Raw genomic sequence first — 13,638 nt, forward strand, 5'->3', positions numbered from 1 at the left:
TTGATACTAATTTAAAAGACCTAGATAAATATGGGATTCACCACTACTTTTTTTTTCTCAGGTGTGCCCAGTGGTAACGGTAAAAGAAAAAAACAGTTACTGATAACTACTTCGTAGGTAGTAACATCTGGGAATAACCCGATATGACAAGTCAATCAATCATGTTATGGAATCATGTATTCTCGTAAAATCCCGGTGTCTAAAGCCCGTCTGACCTTGATAATGTTTAGTATGAAATTTTGTTGAAAACACCATCTACACGATCCGTCCAGACCAAGGCCACGCGGTCCGACGAGGGGCTTGTAGGCGACCGTCTAGCAAGGGCTTAACTCTTTGAACGCCAAGAATCCTAAAAAGCTTTGTATTCACGACTGTACCTCCGCCAAGAACGCTTAGTGTTATGGCGCTGTTCATGCTTTCAAGTTATTTTGCTGGTTTATCTGAACTGAACCAATAATAATGGTGGTGAGTGACATTTCTGGATATGACCAATGACGGTCAAAAAGTTAGACACAAGAATGGGATATTTATAATAATAAATACTCAGAATGGGGTGTAGGTGTTGAAATAAAAGATAATAAATATAAAATTCCAGCGCATTTATTCGGTAAAATAGTCAAAATTCTACAAGATTAGGCAAACATCACAACTTCATAATGGAAATGCTTAAGAAAAAAATGGTTTCAAGGCAGATAACATTAACGAATCTTAGTCCTTACAGCGCTCCTTACTAACAGTATGGTAGGTAATAATGTGAGACAGGGGGCCGTCAATCCAACAACAGTCGTTGTGACAGCGCGTCGCCTGCTCGAGCAGGGAACTGGCGGCCCAGCCACGCCGTGGCGAGCGAGTCACCTGTCCTACCTACCCTAGGGCTGGTGCCGAGGACGATGTCTACCCGTGACGGCGTTATTCTATTGGTTGATTATATCACTCTATAATTGGAGGCGTTTTAGAGTTTTTCCCCACAATGTGTGGTCGCATACAACAACTTTCCTTAGCCAGACAATTTTGAAGAATTGCAAGTGCCAAAGGCTTCTACAAAACAATCAAAAATATCATCAAGATTTTAGAAAAGCAGCCGAAATGCGCTAGCAAATTGTGGTCGAAAAATCCATTGAAATTACCCACTGACCATGTTAGAAAGTACAAAAATTGGTGTTGTCAATAGACTACAATCTAACCAATGTGATCAACACACGTAAAATGGTGAAACGTCCATGGAACCAGCCTTTAACGCTATCCGTATACGGGCTCAGGAGTATGTGCTATCGAAACTAACATCAGATCTTGACTTTTAGGTCTTATACACGCTTTTAGTTTGAATTGGTATCTTCGATAAAACAGCAACGCACTTAACTGACCAATGTAGACCTTATCTCTTTAAAATAAGGTTTACGAATAGTGAGTTAACTGTGTTGATGATGGTATCATTTAAAACTCAAATCAACTTGTTTCTTGATCTATCTCAGTGGTGTATTTTAGTCTCGTTACATAATTTCACCTGATAATACATGAATGATTCCTGTTAATTGCTTTGGAGACATTGCAGCACAGCCAATAACCGAAATAAGTTTCTACGTACCATATGACGTAAGTGCGTCGAGGTTAGGTGAAATAACAAGTCTATGGACAGATGGTTCGTTTCGATATCACATCGATAGCATGCCAAGTTTCTCGCGGCCGCGTCCCTCATCTACGCTAGTGGGAGGGACGATAGCAGCAACAGTGGCACGAACTAAGAGCTGAAAGCGACTTTAATGTATAGAGAATACGGCTGCTTTTTCAACAGAGCTGCGCTGCGATTACTTACAATTGACACGGTTTATAGTAGTCGCAGTACAAAGTGGCGACTGAAGTTATAATGCCATCCCTTTCAATAGCGTGAACAAGCATGAAAGTGATAGCAATACGACTTCAGTCGCCAATTGGTATTGCGACTAGTATAGTGTGACCAATTTGTATGTAAATTTCACTTAGTTATCTGTGAAAAAGAAGCTTAAAGATCATTTTAAGCACTTCGCTCGCGTAACTTTTGTTGCCGTTTGTATCGGCTCCGCGAAAACGCTAGCGCTAACGTTTGGCGCGACGCACGCAACGGAATTTGGATTTATGTCTAATTTAATACAAAATAAATAATCGTGTCGCACTAATCGTCCAATATGGACATATTAACGCTTTTCGAAGTAGATCGAAAAGTTTCAAGTTAGAAATTGACACATGAGAATTTTAGTCAAAATGATAATGGGTTAACATGGGTAGCGTTCAAATTGATTTAATTGCCATAATTAGCTTAGTCAATAGTCCATCATATATCTCGAAATCACGCCTTTCACATAAGAACTAAATAAATAATTCATTAAAACTAAATTGGCATATGTGGTTTGCGTCCTCGTCCGTTGCGCGCTCGCGTGTGCGTGCGTCTTACCTTGTAAGTATCCCGTCACCCATTAGCAAGAGCATTGGACACACAATCGTCAAGCGGACGTATAATAAGTACTATCGAGCGCCTACCTGCGCTTGCTGTCGGCGCGGGCCGACCCAGCCTCTGTCAACAGTAAGCAACTCTTTATATTAACATTAACACAATTACAGTGAAATCTCGATAATCCGGCACTTCGAGAGTTCGATGTATCCAGTAATCCGGCACTAAAATTGGAGTACAAATGATTATTCTATGTCCTAATTCACTATGTGCGCTTACATTATTGCACTTCAATCTCTTTATAAATGGCTAAGTCCAGATAACAGTAGCATTTTCTTTGATTTTAGTATTTTAGGAAATTGCTCTAACTTCCAGTAATCCGGCTCTCTTGTGTCAGCATTAGTGCCGGATTAGTGAGATTGTACTGTATTATCATAAGACCCTACTCGCTTGGCTCGTCGGCTATGGAATGTTAAGTGAAGCGTTATGTATTGCCAAGTTAAGATTGCTTTAAGTTTGTCGACAACAGGTTCGCTTTAGAACTATGAATCATGCTAATAAGTATTGAAGATATTCAGAAATATTTAATTGTTTATTTTTACTTCTATATTCATCAATAACAATGTTGCAGAGTGGAGGTTAATAAAGATTTAATATTGACGTGTTTTCGGACGGTATGCTTAAATTAGTGGAAATTTTGCAATAAAATAAGAAATAGTAAAGTATCAGCTATGATAGTGAAGTAGTATAATTTAAAACTACCCTCCATTCTGCATCAGTTGGTAATATCTCGGCCACGGATTGCCTTAACATTTAAAAGTATAGGTAACGGGAAACTGTATAGAGCGTATTGTGGTTTAGGTGTTCGGTAGTCAATAAAAGTGAAAGTTCTATAGATGTGAATATTTAGTCGCGCTAGAAGCTAAAGAGTCACTGTACAACTTTGATATTTAAATAAAGATTTCTCTTTACGACCGACTGTATCTCAACTTTATTGGGGTGTTTCTTTTAAATCAGAATTGTTAGTACTTGAGATACAGACAACAAAAAATACCTTTGTCCTTTCCGGATAGTTCAATTATGAACATTTTTAATATTTAAATTTGTAAAAATGTGGATTGTTTCATTGTCGATATCGTCAGTGCACACCAATTCTGATTAAACAACAAAAAAGTTCCACAAAACAGAACAGAGTAACACTCAAACCCAACCGCAACACGCCCGCCCTAGCCAGACGAGAATACACACTATGTTCAGCCAGCGAGTCGATCGGGGCGCCGCTATCGGAACCGATGCTGCATCATCATCCCCGGCACGCCGCCCGGGAACATGGCGCCCATGGGCATCATGCCGCCCATGCCGCCCATGCCGCCCATGCCACCCATGCCGCCCATGCCTCCCATGCCGCCCATGCCGGGCAACAGCATCCCTGCGCAAAAAGAACACGTTGTAAAGGGTTGCGGTGCAGGCGCGCTATAGCATAGCCCCGGGGTAGCAGAGAAAAGGGAACACATGAAATTTTAAAGATAAATGCGCGTCGCCTAATGAATGTTGGTCGTGTATGTTAAGTTTTGTTTGTTTGATGAAATTTGTGTTTACAGTGAGGTTTATTTATAGATTAATTTTGAATAAGTCAATCAATCGCTTAGAATGTTGATAGATCAATCTATGTAATAATGGTCACCGGAATACTGAATTTAAAATGGGATTCAGATAATACACCATTACAATAAGGACTATCAATAATTTGCTTGGGGCACACGCCTGGGGGGCAAAATCTCTGGAATCAAACAAATTTTATGGAAGAAGGGGCGCCTTGATCTAGAAATGCTTAGGGCATCAAAATATCTTAATCTGGCACTAGTAACTATCAAAAAAGAAGTTTTATAATTAATTAGGTAGGTACATCCACCGTTATCTTACCACAAAACCTTGAAACAAATAAAAAAATGTATAGTATAATAGTGTAAAGTGACACGGCCTTTCTCGGCTGCCCCAGCACTATGCTCTAGCAACAGGGGACCTTGGTCCAACACACGGCGGTGCCGTTGTGACTGATAACAATCGCCTGCCGCCGGTCTAGCCGGTCCACCACCGTACATCCATGTGCCGACGCCACTGTTCAAACCAAAAATACCAGTTTCGCTAGTCAATTTGTAGCTTAGTGAAACGAAATGGGCATTAAATCGTGTTTACATTACAGGTGTTTTACTTACTACATACTTTGAATAAATGTCAATGCTCGTGACCCACAGGTCAACTTTAACGTGAACTAAACACTAAATAAGCTATGTATTTACAATGAGAATTTTTGGAAAATTTTGCGCTAAAAACGAAAATAAATTACGATTTATTTGCCCACTTTAGTTTCCTTTGAAGCTATGGAATAATTTAAAGTTAAGATATAATGTATTTTTAGTTTCAACGGAAGCAACCGATTACGCGTCACTCGTCGCGTCGGACATTCGCGGTGTGTTTAGGGTTGCCACCGACATCGTTATGATCACGACAAAAGTGTATACATGTAACTTAAAACATAAATTAGTCAGCCTGTTTGTTGAGCTTTATTTACCAATACCTGGTTCCACGGGGAGAGCTGTTCGCTGGTTTAATTTAGATTAGTTCCCTCACGCCCTCATAGGTGGCAACCCTAATGTAATATCGAAAGATGGGTCAGTTCGTTAAGATGTAAGGTAGAGTTGTAGTGTCGGGGCCCTGGGCCGGACACACGTACCGTACCGTGGTCACATGTATGCACTTAGTGTGGCGACTGATAGGTGCAGTAAGCAAAGGAACACAGGTAGGTAGGATAAATAATTCACATGAAAAATCACACTTCCAAAAATACTCGGCGATATAACTGTATCCTTCATGCATGTTCCGGTGTGATCGATACGGAGCTCGTAGATCCAACTCAGCCAACGACTATCATCGGTTCATGCACATTTTAAAGCGACAAACTACTGTACGTAAATATAATATTAGTGTACCCACCCGTAAACCGACAAAATTCACATCTCTTATGACACTACTAGAAAATCGAGACAGTAATAAGATAAGAGCTACTACAGTAAGCAAATCCATTAAGGAATGTGAAGAAAATTACCGCTCGGTTCTTTCCGTCCCTCGGTTGTGCGAATGGCACATCAAAATCACGGTTATACTCGGCAGTGACATGTCTAGGCTAGCCGGTTAGGTGTATCTACAGGGCTCGTTGGCTATCTCACTAACAAAACGAGACCTTATATCGATGGAAAATACAAATCAAAATTAATACTAAAACATTTATTTCATAAAAAACATTCAGTCCATTTCCACGCTTTTACATGTTGAGCAGGCTACCATTGTAGTCAGTTATATCTAGTGCTAACCTACAGGCGGAACATAATGCCTTGGAAACAATATGCGATCGTAAAGGAGACTTTACATGAAGTGAAGCTGTCAAATGGATTGTACAAAAATACTTCTGGAATAACTTGAACACTTATATTTGTATTTTGGAATGTGAGAATGCCATGTGTGCTTAGCACATAACGTCAAATAGTCTTATGCACTTTGACTCTAAATACAAACGACTCAGTAGTAACATTTGGACCGATAATTACTTACAAGTTAATTTTTGAACTTACATTATCTTAATAATGTGCCTCAACAATAAACTTACATAGCTAAGTCTACACTGGTCTATAATAACAACGCAAAATCGTAGCGTTAATCAATGTAATAAAGATTGTACTTAACAGTTATTCAAGTAAAAACTTACAAAAAAAAAGTATGTGGTAATTCATGAGAGAATTTGCTATATCGATGTCAAGACAAGGGAACTTGAACATTATGTATCAAAACATCGGAATGTGTCTTTTTGGTTTTTAATCATTAGGTAAACAAATGAGCGTTTACCGATTTTAACTATAAGGGCCGGTACAGACGGACTGCAACCCGATTGCAATTTGTATGCGAACTGCAAATTGCAGTCTGGTTGCAGTCCATCTGTATTGGCCCTAAGTTTTGTAAATTCCACTTTTTTGCAATGTTTCATAAATGTTTAGCGTATGTGAGTCAAAAATATTATGCAACTGTGTGTGTTTTTAGAGATTTACCGTTTCTTTAAACAAATTAAAAATATGTACATATTTGTGATGATAAAATATGTATTTCATGATCAATATTCCCTCAGTATACCGTATTACATACGGAAAAAAGTTACATTTCAATAATTTTTAACAGTTCAAATTCTGAAAAAGATGCGATTGGGCTACTTCGCTAAAAAAGATCAACAATTAATTGTTTCGTTTTACATTCAAAACGTTACCAAAATAGGGAATATTACGCAAAACTCTGCGTAGAGGGCGTCACTAGCACATTCACAAGGTCTACCGCGAAAAACGAAAATCGAAAGGTCGGTTTCTGCCTCTCTATCACTTGCGTATTCGATCGATAGAGGCAAATAACGAAATTTAGATTTTCGCGTTACGCGGTAGACCACCAGTAAACAAACCGCTTTGATGCATCAACAACATAGTGAAAACTTGTCAAAAAACTGTTTAGTAGCACTCTGGCGGCAGAACATTGCAGTAATAGTCCCTATTAGATGAAAATGTTCGCTCAGTGAATACGTAAATCGGTAAACGCCCTACCGGTACTGCTGCATGTAGTACTGCATGGATTGGTGTTGGTACTGACCGGGCTGGAGCTGGCGCACCAGGTTGAACTGCGGCAGCGGCAGCACGCCCATGACGGGCGGCATGGACACGGGCACGCCCACGCGCACGGGCTGCTGCAGCATGTGCACGGGCTGCATCATGGGCCGCCGCATGGCTTGCGCCTGCGCCTGTGCCTGCGCCTGTGCCTGCGCCTGCGCCTGCACCGCCGCCTGCTGGTGCTGCCGCGCCGCCGCCGCCACGGCCGCGTTCATGTGCGCCTGCACCTACAGAACGTCTTATACTTTTAATTTGCACAGGGTAACTATCCCGTATGTACATTGTGATACAAGTGTGCTAAGCTGGTCACACACGAGGCGATATTGTGCGCGCGAGCTGAAAGCGAGCGCGCAATGAGAAAGACGATGTGTATAATAATGACCTATGCACACGCGTTTACGACGTACAACACACTGGCGAGGAAAAAAGGAAACTTTCATATTAATCAAATTTTAATTGGTATAACAGTATGCAGTTTTGCATCTGTCATACTGCCTGCCGCGCCTCTCGCCGGCCGCGGGCGGGCCGGCCGGGCCCCGGCAGGCGGTCGGTGGGGCGCCGGCACCCGCCAGTTCGTGTTGTAAAATTTAAAAAGGCTCCGTTTCCATACATATTATTAGCAATCAGTTACCTTCTTAAGTCAGTCAGATAAAAGCCTAAACGCGGTTCAATAACTTGCATGTTACGAGCAAGTGTGTTGAAAAAAGTGTAACAACCTACATCCTAAACAGTAACAAAACAATATAGAATTTTATAAAATAAGGTTGTATGAACACTCAATGGTATCCAAGGCATTTTACACGAGTCGAATAATTACTGGGACTTAGTAGGATAATCAAATAGAGTCAATCGGACATATGTGACGTTTTCAACCAAAAGGTACCACATTGTCGGTTGTTGATAAGGTTGATTTCTAATTGAAGCTATATGGAAATAGCGCCTTACTGACAAGCGACAATAAGTACCCTTTTGGTTGAAAATGGCACATATAACAAAAGGAGAGGTTAAAGATATTCATCATAAAATCCCTAACAGAGTATTTTTTCAAACAAAGACATTCCTAAGAAAAGATATTTTCAAGACAATTTTCATAAGAACTTGATGTTTATTTTATGCTAGCATATACTGTCGCTAAACACGCAGTTAGCTTAAACAGTCTCTAAGTTCGTCGGAGTGTCTTAACATGCTTACCTCAGCTTGAGCGGTGCTGGGTGTGCCCAGGGCCGGCTTGGGTTGGTGGGGCTCCTCGGGCTCAAGCCCGTACTCGGCGCGCACGGATCTCCTCCAGTTAGCTTAGAGTGTAGAGGTGTGTTGGAGTATCTTACCATGCTTACCTCAGCCTGGCTGGTGCTGGGCGTGACCATGGTGGGCGCGGACTGGTGTTGGTGTTGGTGGTGGTGGGGGTGGTGGTGGGACGGCTCCTTGGGCTTGGGCCGGTAGCGGGGCTGGCGGGCGCGGATCTCCTCCAGCGAGACGTCCTCGGGGGGATGGATGATCTTGGAGGAGGCGCCGGTGGCGGTGACGAGCGGGCAGGCGTTGGCGGCGGGGGGCTTCACGTCGCCGTTCTCCTTAGGGTCGTGGGAGGCCGAGGTGGTCGGCGGGGCGCTTATCGTCGCGTTGCTGCAATGTTACAGGGTCATTTATTATCAAGCAGTTATTTAGCATATTGGTGCCGAGGAACGATATTTCTTCTTTGACACTAAATTAATACATGATGTTTCGTTTCAACGTGGGAAGTTAAGTTACTGATGTTATTTATAAGATTTTCAATTTGACGGCTGCCACGTCAATATCAGAAAGTTTTAATCCCCCTAATTTCCTTGGATATATTATTGACAATGTTTCGAAATTTTGACGATATTTTTGGTTGTATTGTAGATTTCTGAGAACTTACGAAAATGTCATCAAAATGTAAAGACACTGTCAAAAATATGTCTAAAAATATTAAGCATTCGAATCGCCCGTGACATTGACCCTATCACGCCTGTAATGCGTTGCGAGGCAGTATTGTGACAATTAATTCCAGCTAAATAACATAACTGTAAGCAAAGATAGATATAACTCCGTAATAGATGGATACAGTCTAAGGAAAAAACGTGCCTCGAAAATCAAGAAAATTTGATTCTCGTTCAGAGGGCGCTACTAGTTTTGGCCTACAGTCGTATAGATGGCGTTGACGGTTTCGTTTGTTATTTAACAATATCAGTGAAAGAACATGGGTCAAAATTATAAAAATAATTAATGCAAATAAAAAAAATCATTTATCTATATTTAAATACATTCTATCGTATTTTTATAAATCTTCATTTTTAGTTTTAAAGTGTGTCGACAGATGGCAGTGAATTTACTGGGGTTACAAAATTTACTATGACAGTACCGCTCTAGTATAAGTTACTCTATGCTGTAAGTATGGTGGTTACCTGTAAGCGGGGAAAGTGGGTTTGCTGGGCGTGGAGACCGCCACGCTCGCCGCGGGGAACAGCGGCCGCATGCCGGGCATCATCATTCTGCAACGCGACATACTTAGTTTAATAATCTTTCGGAAAATATATAGATAGGGGTTTTCTTTTCACGATCACTCAAAAGGGAAGCATTTTGTTGATAAGGCAAGGAAGGTTAGCCCATTGAGTCCCACGGACACGATATCAGCAGAATAATCACTTATAGGTTCCACAGACGCGATTTCATACCAAATGTATGAAAAAAGTGTATAACCCCTAGAAACAGACGTTTTTGACATTTCAAAAAATGCTAGGACTCGAGGACCTAAAAGGGTAATTTCTTCTACTTTTTGAAGATTTAAAATCATGTAGTGATGTAGTCTCTCTGTTCTGTTTTCTGTGACAAGCAAAATAGTAAAACGAAAGGCTTTCCATTATTCTCATCAAATTTAACTGAGCCTTAAGCCCGAAAAGGTGCAGAAATTATATATTCTATACAAAAATAGGAATGTGACTGATATGCTAGGTGATTGAAAGGATAAATTGATCGACACCAAATAAGTACTTACTTATTGATTGAGTGATTATTAGAATATTATATATTTTTTACGCATAATTCGGTATTAGTCAAACAAAACAGTTATTGTTATAGGTAAAAGTTAATGACCTATATTAGATAACAAATAATAGCAAACAACTTTTTATTACCAGTCACGTAACAAAACAACAGGGTTTAATAGTTTAAATATGTTTCCAAATACATATTGCAATAATGATTTAACGTTTTCTGTTAACAAATATTCTAGTTCTTCACTAGGGGCGATAGTTTCTATTTATTTATCAAAGTAAAACTATATTTATTTTAATGTTATGTACATAATTATAAAAAAATTGGGTTACAGGATTTATACATTGTTTTGATATACCAATTTTAAATTGGCAGACATTTACTTAAAATACATTAATTGCTATCAAACACATTAAAAACCAATTTATTAATTATAACAAAATAAATCGTATTAGTGAGTTATGGGTGTTATGGGGTTCAAACTGTGCATACCTTAAAAACTTCTGGGTGTCATGTTCAAATATAGTCATGGGTCTAAAATAGAAAGAATAACTGTAATTCTGCAGGTAATAGTGTCGGAAACTCGGAACGTCCCAGATGATGCTACTTAATATATAATATAATAAATTTTCTTCAGGATCAGTAATATTTTTGTATAGATAAATGAATATTGAAGGACAATTTTACACAAATTGATTAAGTCCGACAGTTAGCTCAACAGGGCTTGTTGTGGGTCCTTAGACAGTTATATACATAGTATATAATTACTTAAATACATAGGAAACACCCATGACTCAGGAACAAATTGCTCTCATCACTAATATACCCTTACCGAGATCCAAACCCATCAGCCACATAGGCAAGGTAATAAACTGCTAAGTAGGCCAGGCAGGTTGTCAAATCAACCATTCAAGCTTCCTACCTCACTTTTCTATACCTCTCGCGCTGAATGATGGTCCATATGACACTTCATTTTTAGCGTTCCGTTCCCAAAGGGGTTTTTGCGTAATGGTACGGAACCCTTCGTGCGCGAGTCCGACTCGCACTTACCCGGTTTTTTATTATTTTATTATTAAGGTCAATCAAAGGAGACTTGTAGGAACTGTCATGACCATCATTTGGTGCGAGAGGTAGTACTTTTACTAAGAAACCTTACCTAGCCTGTGCCTGCATGAAGGGAGGCATCATCGGATTCATCTGCATGTGTCCAGGGTACATTCCTGGCATGCCAGGTCCCATAGGTGTCGGCAGGATACCTGGGGTCACTGAAGGTCCCGCACCTAACTGTAAACATATATTTGAGGTTATTACTGGACCAGACATCTGTGTAAGATAATCATTAGCAAAATCTAAAAATCTGTTTTATTAATTAAAATTTAAATAACACAATAAAAATAAATATTACTAGGTAAATATAATTAAAATATCTATTATTTGTGTTTTGTTATTGCAGCATAATACATTTTGTTAATTATTTAGCGTTTAGCAAGCGCTATAATCATGTTATAAAATTGTATTATTTGTGCTAAAAATCTAATATTTTTAATGGGAATAAAACTGTTGAAACAAAGGTGAAATAAAGAAAATGCTAGGTATTATTATAAAAAGAGAACTTACTAAAGCGGGAGTAGCTTTTTTCTTTGCAGCAGGCTCGTCATCTTCACTGTCAGACGCTTTACCTCCACCTAAACACACAATTCAGATAATTAAGAAACAAACTTACAAAGATCCCGGCAAAAACTTAAAAGTGGTGTAACAACAAACTATAAAGGTGGTTAGTTTGCCGAAAAACACTAAATTTAACTACACATTGAGAAACACCTAATAGCTACTGTGTCCTGAACATAGTATAAAATTGAATAAAAAGAAATGTACATACAGATGGATCCAAAAAACCAACTGTCCATGTGGAAAATAAATCTTTTATACCTGATTTCTGCTTCTCATGCTCCCTTATATCTTCAGGTGGAATACCTTCCATACCATAAATCTCTATTTCTATATTTGACCTATTTGGTAACGAATTTGGTACTTTGTCTATGGCTTCCTTGTGGACCTGTAAGAAAAATAAAAGGTAAGGTAGGTCATTGCTATTTTAGATAGTAATGTGATAATGTAATTATCCAAGGGAAGGGATCATGGCGGATATTTACGTACTGTTATGGGCGCAGAATGAGCGCGTATGGAGCGCCAAAATACCACAAGCTAATAACAGAGTTAAAAGAGTACTGGCGCATTGGCCGTGGGCGGATGGCCGCCCGCCAACTCCGCGTAGGGCTGACGTACCTGCATGCAGTGTATAGACAAGCCCGGACCCGTATATAATTTCTTATGACAAATGTGACATTTGAAATGCTTCGCTTTCTGGTGTTGAATCAAAATCTTCTCGTCGTCGAACTCCCTGTTGCAATACCTGACTGAACGCTAAGGAAATCATGTACAAATATCGCCGCATTGCTAATTGACCTATTTTGCAAGGTCGGCTTCGCTATTCAATATATTGAATAGTTAAAAAGGATACCAGCACCATGGCTTAGATGCCTTCTTCTTCTTCCTGCCCATTTTCACGAGTCACTGACACTTAAAAACGAAATAAATTAACAAGAATTACGTTTATTATTAAACTTAACAGATAGTTATCACAGATTGATATTTTTAAACACGCTTGCGATAAGCTGTAACTACAATTTTAACACAATATGCGACGCACTTTACAGCAACGCAAACGTAGCTATGCAAAATGGCGGATTCACCGTCCACATTGCACCACAGACAGTGAAATACCATAGACAACATTGAGCTTTCATAAGAACTCGTAATAATCTTTATAATTTCCAGCCAAAATGTAAAAACCACGGTAAAAATTAAAAAGGAAAACTTATTTACAGCTATGATAAAAAGGTAGTATTTTAATTTAAAGTATTTCATAGTAAAGGCATGGAGTTCATAAGACTCAAGCAAACAAATCGGAAAGCGCGTTGCTAATATGTTTTAGTCAGGGACTTTATCAATCCAATGGCTTAATCTTAATCCAAACTTATTACCGGTTTCGCTTTTTGCGTGAAGAGGTAGCAGATAGACATTAGACAGACGGACAGAGTTACTTTCGCATTCATAATAATAATATTAAGTAGGGATGACTTCAATTCAACCATCGCGCTTCCCTACCTGACAGTGACAAGGCTCCTGGAGGGTTCCTGTTTTTTTTTAAATTATTCTTTTTAATTACGTCGACCGTGACAAGTGTGGCAAACTGGCAACAGCGAACATTCCGCCTGATGGTAGGCTTAATGACGTTTTATTTAATTAACTGTAATCCCTGCTGATAGGTTAAGGAATGAATGGGGAATCTCTCACCGCCAACTTGATGCATCCTCGAAAGCTCTGGCACCGTGCGTTCTATTAAAGTTCATTCTTGTTCTTGACAAAACCAGATCGTTGACTAGACGGTAATCACAAAAAATGGACTAAATATCCTCATATAATAACTACAAAATCCTGAAT

General features: G+C 39.5%; 1 protein-coding gene across 4 annotated transcripts; it reads right to left on the minus strand.

Annotated features, from left to right (window-relative positions):
• Nucleotides 1-584: 584 nt before the first annotated feature.
• On the minus strand, nucleotides 585-12,899 carry LOC134745935 (BUB3-interacting and GLEBS motif-containing protein ZNF207). 4 transcript variants are annotated; one of them, XM_063680072.1, is made up of 11 exons: nucleotides 12,656-12,899; nucleotides 12,421-12,547; nucleotides 12,064-12,190; nucleotides 11,748-11,819; nucleotides 11,291-11,414; nucleotides 10,627-10,668; nucleotides 9,546-9,632; nucleotides 8,451-8,745; nucleotides 7,109-7,352; nucleotides 3,674-3,854; nucleotides 585-2,548 (listed from the first exon to the last, which is right to left on the minus strand). In XM_063680072.1, the coding sequence occupies exons 1-10, from the start codon at nucleotides 12,694-12,696 to the stop codon at nucleotides 3,706-3,708; spliced, it is 1,308 nt and encodes a 435-aa protein (XP_063536142.1). In that variant the 5' UTR covers nucleotides 12,697-12,899; the 3' UTR covers nucleotides 585-2,548; nucleotides 3,674-3,705. The 4 variants fall into 4 exon arrangements, with proteins under 4 accessions (XP_063536142.1, XP_063536143.1, XP_063536141.1 ...); XM_063680073.1 differs by having other exon boundaries at nucleotides 8,460-8,745; nucleotides 11,291-11,418; nucleotides 11,752-11,819; nucleotides 12,656-12,898; XM_063680071.1 differs by having other exon boundaries at nucleotides 11,291-11,418; nucleotides 11,752-11,819; nucleotides 12,656-12,898.
• Between the last annotated feature and the right edge of the window lie 739 nt (nucleotides 12,900-13,638).

This window comes from Cydia strobilella, chromosome 12 (genome assembly GCF_947568885.1).
Source record: "Cydia strobilella chromosome 12, ilCydStro3.1, whole genome shotgun sequence".
In the NCBI taxonomy this organism is placed as follows: domain Eukaryota; kingdom Metazoa; phylum Arthropoda; class Insecta; order Lepidoptera; family Tortricidae; genus Cydia; species Cydia strobilella.